General features: G+C 39.7%; 1 protein-coding gene across 1 annotated transcript; it reads left to right on the forward strand.

Annotated features, from left to right (window-relative positions):
* Positions 1-6,191: 6,191 nt before the first annotated feature.
* Positions 6,192-8,987, forward strand: LOC124224993 (chymotrypsin-2-like). The gene has a single exon (XM_046637345.2). The coding sequence runs from the start codon at positions 6,246-6,248 to the stop codon at positions 7,137-7,139; it is 894 nt and encodes a 297-aa protein (XP_046493301.1). The 5' UTR covers positions 6,192-6,245; the 3' UTR covers positions 7,140-8,987.
* Positions 8,988-9,203: the final 216 nt, after the last annotated feature.

Consider the following 9,203-nt stretch of genomic DNA (forward strand, 5'->3'; position numbering starts at 1 on the left):
CACGGGTTCCTGGATGAGCCTTTAATTCTAGCGTGAATAGTTTTTTGAAATTTCTCTTTGTTTCGGCAAAGTATTGAATAGTTAAATGTGTCTCGCGACACTCAAAATCGTCCTCGCACATGTACGCACACTCGCGTGCAATGTTTACTTGCCGTCTCTGCGTCAAATCTCGCCGCTTGCCCGTGTCGCGACTCAAAACCTATCAGCTGTATCTCATGTATTGTCTACTGTCTCGAAATCATGTATGTGTGTAATCTATGTGTTCTCTCGCTCTGTAAACTCATCACTCTCTGTAACGTTCTCTTGCGATACAGTCTGTATCGCCGCATCAGAATCAATAAAATTCTCGGTTACTATTAATCATCATCTCTCTCCATCTCAACATCATTTCGTTTCATTTACACTCGTCCGCAATCACTAGATCGCGGATCCTACGTCGATGATCCATATCCTTTTGCCAACTCTCTAAACATTTTTTGGTCCTTCGAGCCGGATCAGTCACGAACCGAATCGGATCATTCGCAAATCGAGTCGAATTTTTCGAATCGTTGCGACTTACGGGAAAACGAATTAGCCAGTGAGTGAAACGGAACTATCGCGTGTGCATCAAGTTGCGAAAGTTCACGTAATCAAAGTGAACAATATCGTTATCGGTGAAAACCATCACCAAAATTAGTCGCGTCCGTTAAATTCAAACGTGCGGTGTCCTCTGTAGCGACCGTGACTAAGATCTGAGCGTCAACACACCGATCTCTCGAAGTGTGTATCGCGACGCCCTATTATCACTGTATGCGTATCTCGTTCGTTAAAACTCTGTTCGTCGCGTGAGTTACACTTTCTCGTTTGTCAAAATGACGATGGACGAATACATTGAACGTCAAACCGATCTCTTCAGGCGCATCTCTCGCACTCTCGAAAACTTGCGCAAGGTCTGTGAAGCAAAAACAACCCTCGGGCAAGTGCAATCGCGATTAGATGCTTTAAATTCAAATTGGCTGAAGTTCCAAGGCATGCACGAGACAGTCGATCAAATCAGAATCGCAGCAAAAGGTGATCAACTCGACGCTATCCAAAGACTTTCGTATTTCGCGAAAGACTATTACGGACAGTGCGAAGAGCAATACATGAACGCGAAGGGAGAGATGCTCGATCTACTCGAATCTCTTGGCACGCTCGAACTTCTCGATAGTCCCGAGAAATTAGGGGATCACATCATCGTGCACATGGCGATTCGCATGCTCGACCCAGCATCTCTAGAAGAGTGTTTGTCATTACTCGATCTGGAAAAAATTCCGGCCGATCGATGAAATCAATTTTTCATAAATGACCCCCGATTTCTGCAATATCCGACGCATTAGCGAGTACAATGAGAGGCAAATCCGCGGTGACCGGCTTTTTTGCATCAGTCAACATAACTTCGCTGTCGATTTGAGAAGCTTTATATTGTCTGGAAAACGTTTAACTATCTCAGTCAATCGCACAATGTAACGGTTATTTCATTAACATTAAATCAAACAATTTTCTTGTATCGTTTGAAGTAAACAAGTATCAACCATAGTTTATTTTGGTTTCGTAAGTTGTAAACATGAACACGACTTTCCAAATTATGTAACAAAAAAAAAACATTCATTCCTCTTTTCAATTATTCACCACTATAAGTTATTAATTGTTTTAGAAATGTATAATATTTGAATTGTACAGCATAAATTGTCTTTCCTTTCGTTTCTTTTTTTTTTTTTTGGCATCTGAAACGTTCTATCTGTATCTCATTTGCAATTCATTACCTGCAAAATTGTCTCTCTTATTTTTCCTTGATAGACAAGACTTTTTAGATAATAACTAAACTTTTCAATGTACACTGTGAAGATCATCAGCTGACGGTTGATATAATGACGATCTATTTGTTTCGGAGTGAGGATCCCCGTTCCTTTGGTATCGAAAATAAATCAATCGACTGTCGGCGCACTTTTATGTTCGTACTTCACATTGATTATTTACCAATACAATCTTCGTCAATATCTAGGGTTTATTTCAAGTTCATATGAGATTGTTATAATTATTATCAAGAATTAAGAAATACATTTCTATGAAAGAAAATTTGCACGTCATGCTCCGTAGACGGTTTGGTTGAGAGAGAGCGTTATCGAGAAGACAGGTGGAATCGGCGAAAAAGTATACTACGTGATTGACCCTGTGAGTCAAATTCTGTCCAGTCATTGTTTTGATTTTAAGCGGATATACTCGAATCGTTACAACAGTTGTGACGTTGCACCTAGAGTGCAAGTCACAACAAACCCCAAACCCGCGGGGAAGAGCCGAACGGGTGAGCCCTGTCCCGTCGGGAAAGACCCGAACATCACCGAAGCCCCCCCGACGCTCGGCAGAGCCGAGCGCCAGATTCAGTACGAGCACGGCCGTAGCAGCAGCCACACCGGCGTAGACGAAACCCAAGAGCGAAAGCGAGAGAGAGAGAGAGAGAAAGAAAGAGAGAGAGTCACCGACACACACACACACACACACACCGAACACCCAGCTACCCTCCACCGCACCTCAAGACCTCCACACACACACGTCGACGTAACCAGGTCAGCCTGCCTTCTATCGCCGATCTGCTCCTCCCCTCGCAATACCAACCCTGTCTACCACACACTCCCCGTCACTCTACACCACCCTCCCCTCGCCATATCAACCCTTCCGACCCCACATTCCCCGTCACCTCCCACACTCCTTCCCCCCCCCCCCCCCCCTGCGCGCGTATCTGTAAGTTAGTATTAAGCAACGCTAAGGGCTGAGGCGTGATCAGCCACCGCTTACGTCTACAACCCTTTTGTAAATCTTAATTTAAGTCGAGCCCTGGTGCAAAAGAAAAAAAAAATACACACACTAAGTTTTACCGATCATATCCGCCCCGTCTCTAATTGTCTTCCCCACCCATATTATTCGTACGGATTCAAAATCCGTCACACAATCATGTGTTGGCGAATCTGATTTCGATCTCGTCGAACTCTCCCGACCTCACGTTGTACGCAGCGGTTGCAGTTACGAATTCTATTCCGAAAGCGACACCGTTAGCTGGTTGCAAAGTCCACTCGTTTTGTAATGTTTCCTCGATATATTCGAGTTTTTCTCCCGCTTTTCCATAAATATGGGCTTCATGATGCGTCTAGCAACAGATAAGACCACAGTTGAGAGAGTTTCATACAGTTTTGTGATATCCTCTTGCCTGCTTTAAAACAAGATGCTTGCCCCATTGACACCGCACAGAACACACTTGATAAATACCAAGTACAGGTGGTTAGCGGGATCTTTCTACATGCTGATTAGCGTCTTAGCAGTGTAACATCTTTCTTGGCCTATGACAATCGACCGAAGTGTATTTTCAATTCCAGCTATTGGTATAATATGCGTTTCACGGCTCCTTCCCATGCCAGCCACCGGGTCGTTGATAATTGAATTACGTTCAAGAATGCCTTGGTGTTATCAATAATCATTGAAACGATAAAAATTGATTAAATTGATTTACGGTAAGATAACGTGAGGGCAATCAAGCCGATACTCTACAGCGCAGGGTACTTCCGGCAAGAGAGAACATAAATTTTGGGCGCCAGATGCAGTTGCGTCAATTTTTAGAAAAAAGAAAGCGATAGGAGAAAAGATGAAACAAACCTTGTGACGGTTTTGCACAAATAACTTTGATAGATAAGATACCGGTGAAGGAGTGGGGAGTAGCCAAAAAAAAAAAACAAAAGCATGTATTACCTACATTAATAATATCGATTATATTAACAAAATAGCAGAAGATCAGATATACTAAGAGAATAAAACTTTTCACAATTCATCAAAATAGATGTCAGTGCAATACATGATTCTACTAGTCGGTAATTAACAATCAGCGAGTTTACAATAATCAGAGATGAGTAACTAGCATGCAATAAAAATCTAAGAAATTATTTGCAATAGAGAAAGTTAACATAACAAGCGAGAATTAGCGGGAAAAAGGAAATTCAATGAGAATTTATAGCAAGTGCGATAAGGTAACTAAATCAAACCTAAAGAACAGGTGTTAGTTTATAACGGTGTTACAATTAACACTGATTAGTAAAGTATGAGAATTCGGGTGACAAACTAATTCTTACCTAATTACGGTATGATTGGGATATTGCAATTTCAGATATTGTTAAGGAAAGGTATTGGTATCGACGAGTACTTGCGAATAATTCGTGCTGCATGAATTACGAGACTAAGAATCAACATATTGAATTTATAGACGATACGATATGTTCGAGGTCTAGTAGAGAATTATAACGATGATTTTGTACGTAGAAATCTAGGTTACGATATTTTGGCGGTAGGGAATCGACTTATGCAATAATCAAAGTATTAACAATAAAGAAGAGAATTATCGATAAATAAGAAAATAAGCGATAGAACAATAATAAAATAATAAAACAAGATTAATATCCGGCCACTATTGCGATATTTGGGATTCCGATGTTCCAGGGCTTAGGAAACTCACTCAAATATGTTATTAATAGAATGATAAATCAAGGTAATGACGGTATTAGGAAAATAGGAACAGGTACTACATAAGCGGAAGTATACCTAATTACCGTAAGCGAGAGAATTCTAAGCGTGAGACACGTTAAGAGGAATTGAAATATTAGAAAAGGTAATTCGATATTAAGTAAGGAATCACGATATTAGATAGAAAAAAATTCACAAATTAGGCACGGGAAATGCGATATAAAGAATATAAAATCACAAGATCAACTACCAAAAGTGCGATAAAGGTGAGAAAATTTAGGTCAAAATTCCTAGTTGAATCACTAGATAAATCAACTTCACCTGAGGCTTAAAGATAATAGAAATTGCGGTAAAAATCAAAGCAAGCTAGCCAGTCACGGAGTTATTTGCGATAAAGAGAATATTATGCTATAAGAACACGGAGTTTGGATATAGCCGTGTTACATGCGAGGAAAGAAATGAAAAATAGCGAAAGATATGACTGCGAGTGAATTCGTGGCTTTACACAGGAGACAGGGAAAAGCTTACCTTTAAGATAGAATAAAAGAAGCAGAGGTAATAGGACAGAACATGTTGTCAACGGCGTACGTAGTCCTCTACGGCGGCTTCTTCCTGTATCAGCTGTATCGGCAAAAAACATGGACCGACGGACGGTATGCATACATAAAAACGAATATAGAAGAAAATAATTTTAACTCATTGTCATTTATCAGAGTTACCTTCATGGAATGTGCAAACAGAAGTGAACAGTATCCATATACACGTAGCAGCAAACAATTTCAAAGTGCAAGTGTACTATTTCTAGAAAATTCTGTATATTACCAACATTGGACTGACGATGAGAATAATTTACCACTAACTAAATCAACGCACATTAACAACGTCACTTATCGTCAGTTCATAAGCAGTGTACTTTCAGGGAAGTTAGATGTTTCTTCACAACTGGTTTTAAAGTTTCAAATCTGCTTATCGCCAGACACGCAATACTATCCGCAGAGCTCGAGGTCATGCCAATTGCCTACAGGTAAGTGCCAAATTTATTGATAAAGATCCATTTCTATTTTGTATAAATCGTAAATCCTAAACATTCTGAGGAGGACATTTTTTTATTGTCGGTTTAGGGTAAATTACGATAGAAATTCGCATTAAATTCGATGTTTAATTAGATTATAAGTTGGTTGATTTCTAGTAAACATCATGCAAGTCCAGTTACTGAGAATGGCACCCTAGTCATGGTTTAAATGGCAAAATAATTCCCCATGTTCATAGGTGACACAAAAAATCACCAAGCTGCAGTAGTGAGTTATCGAAATGCGATTGGAAGTATCTAATAGGATAGCAATAATATTCCCATATCTTAGTATAGGCCGGACATGTTATTGCCGCCTTATAACCAGTCTAGTTCTCGTACGAGTAGAATATCATAAGACGATAGGCTAACGAAGTGTATCCCCAGCTACAATTAAGTCACTGCCTGATAAGACTTATAGATTATGTTTCTCAATACCAATGTGATTTAGTACTTACAAGCTTTACTAGTCGATCCAATTCACAATTTAACTCAGTTCATCAAGAGAATGATAGACATGGCTATAAATTACCGAAGTAAAAATTCAATCTTGTTAACGCATGAATGATGTATCGTTAGTAATAAATGCGTTCAGTGTGATAATATAAGTCGACGAGCTCATTCGTTTCAAAGTGCTAGATCCACATCGATCATGAAAGTCAATATCATACTAACAGTTGCAACGTGCATTTGCCTTTCGTTTTCTCAAGGACTGGAGTCGAAAGAGTCAAGTCAAATCGATACCAATGTCGATTCCAGCAGACGCATTCTTTTCGGCGAGAAAGTCAACCCAATGGATTTTCCATACTTGGTACAACTAAGAGAAGACACTGACGGTTGGTTCTGCGGTGGGAGCGTCATAACCAACCGATGGATTCTGACCGCAGCTCATTGCTTGAATGGTGCGACATGCAATATGGTGAAGGTGCTGCCGGCCGCCCTATTAACGACCTCCGAGTTGCGGATTTATGCAGACGAGTGCCACGGTCATGAGCAGTACGTTCACCCTCGCCCAAAATTTGACATCGCACTGATCAAAGTCAAGGAAGACCTCTTGCGAGACGCGCACGCCAAAACAATCCCTCTGCCTGCGCCAGGTAACGCGTTCTATCCTCCAGGAACCAGAGCTCTTCTTGTCGGTTGGGGAGTGAATGAGCATAACCAACCACCTGGTCACCTTGTGAGCGCATACGCACCTGTCGTGGACTGGCAAACATGCAACCATAATTTCAAATCCTATCAGGCCTCGTGCCAATCCAGAGCAATGTGCACGGCTTCTGACATACCGGCAAGATCTCTGTGCACCCAAGGCGTTGGAGATTCTCCAGCTGGGACTTGTCTCGGTGATTCGGGAGGTCCCATCGTCATAGATGGCGTTTTAGTTGGGATCAGTACTTTGGTTCTTATTTTAGAAGATGGGCGTTGTACAATTGGAGCTCCGTCGGTTTACACGACTGTCGCCGATTATCTACCTTGGATCTATTCTTTTATTGATCCTGCGAAAGACACTTCGGAATTCATAATTCGCGTCGAGTCTCCGGAGTAAGCATTTTTTCAGTTGTAACACATCCGGAACAAACAACTTTTCGAATTCGTACATATTCTAGGAATCTCATTAGAGGGGATAGATATCGAAAAACAGCTAAGCAACTGGTCAGAATTAGATACGAAATTGACAGAATATGTTATAGATTAAAAATATCTTGCGAAAGTCACTGCCACAAATCATAACTTTCATCAATCTAGTAATCAGAACAAGACTACTTTTTGGTATTGAAGCTTTTCCTGAATAAGAGGAGTGCTTAACATTTCCGATATTGGCTTTGTTAATCGTATACCGAGAACCCTTATGGACTTTTACATCGTGATCACCCGTGTTGAATTCCTCAAGATTTTTATGTTGCTCATCTACGTGATCAGGTATAGTACATAAACCTGATTTCTAACGTTTGGTTGGTGCTTACCTGCCAGAGTTTTCAGACCACAATGTTACTATCAATTTACATAGCGCCATTATGGCTTGTACTGCCCAGTCAAAACTGTCAGAGCAGTGGCATTATAGGAATTCAAGGTGTCAAAACGAATAGAAAACAGAAATTGTCAATTTAGTTCAATCTCATAAACCGTTCTCCTGTTTCTACGAAGTTCACTTAAAAAAGTGTAAGTATTATAGTTTGTTGTTCAATGAATCTATCGAAACATTATTGAAGTAAATAAATACCGGAAAATTATTTACACATTCTGATCACGCAGTATAAGGTACTAATTGGAAGTTAAAAATAATAAAAACGTAGATATAGAAGAAAAATAGTAATTAAGTTTGTTGCATGTGTTCAAATTCCCCGTATGGGACACGCACGTGTGGGTATATGTGTAGCACTTAAACGCGAAGTGAACCTGGTTATCTAGTCAGTTATCGTTCGCGCTAGAGATTACATTAAATCGATTACTTCGTGTTTATTTTATCTGCCTTTTTCCACATGCACCTCCATCGCCGATTAATAACAAAGTTCAAAGAGAAAGGAAAACGGTCTAAACGATTGTCAGCATGATCGCACTCGAGAAGATATTATTTTATCCACCGTGGAGCATTGACGTAAGGGTGCATCGCTCACTTGCAGTCGCACAAGATGACAGCCCTGCGGTGTCGCATTAAAAGTATTTTTTAAATAACATAGCTCTCATGTTGAAATGTAACTGTGTGCTTAAAGAAAATGTTCTAATTTGTGAATTACTGTAAATATATGGTACAAAAATTATGTTTGTTATTTCAAACATAACCTCGCCGAACCCTAGGTGACACACAAAATTAGAGATTTCTCGATAATATAAATCGTCGAAAATTTTGGAAAAGAAGGCCAACGAAGAGCTCCGCCGCGAGGGTGTGACGTCCTAACCATCAGTTCCGGATAAATTAATAGCTAGATTCAAAGTTGAATAGCGAAAGTGAACTGGGACGTATAATCAGTAGTTTTGGATCACCATTATCTATTAAATACTGAAGTGTAACGAAGAAGCATCGAGAACCGCATAAGAAAATTATAATTCAAGTGTTATATCTAGTAAATATGAAAAGAAACTCGATTGGAAAAATAATAGTTGGATCTAGAACTTACCTTGCCTGCTCGAATTGATAGGTGTAGTCCACAGCGAGTGACTTATTGTAAGAATAAAGTGATGTGTTCCTCTGTTAATTGTGGCATGATAGTATTTGCATTGATATCACGATAGTTGCCAGAATCTGGTGAGATAAATATCAGTTCCAAAGACTCATTATCATTTGGGTTGTCAATATTCGGTAGCTACAACAAAATTATTGTTATTGTCGTACCAATGTAATCTGAAGTAATAATTTACAAAAATTGAATTATGTTTTGGAAAGGAATTAAATACCTATAACCAAATTTCATGGCTATGTAATACTAAATACTATTTCAAATCAAAACTCAAGCATACAATATTACGTAAATTTCATTTACCTTTCCAGCAGATCTTGTTCCTTTGCTTTGAGAAAAGCACGACGGCGACTTAATTCCTGTTTTGATTCGTTAACTGTCCAAGCAGAATACTTTTGCATTTCAGAACATTCAAATTTCGTGTGAAAGTGGAC

This window comes from Neodiprion pinetum, chromosome 1 (genome assembly GCF_021155775.2).
Source record: "Neodiprion pinetum isolate iyNeoPine1 chromosome 1, iyNeoPine1.2, whole genome shotgun sequence".
NCBI lineage: Eukaryota > Metazoa > Arthropoda > Insecta > Hymenoptera > Diprionidae > Neodiprion > Neodiprion pinetum.

Bases quoted from the DNA above. Each gene is read 5' to 3' on its own strand.
- LOC124224993 (XM_046637345.2), top strand. From the start codon at position 6,246: ATGAAAGTCAATATCATACTAACAGTTGCAACGTGCATTTGCCTTTCG.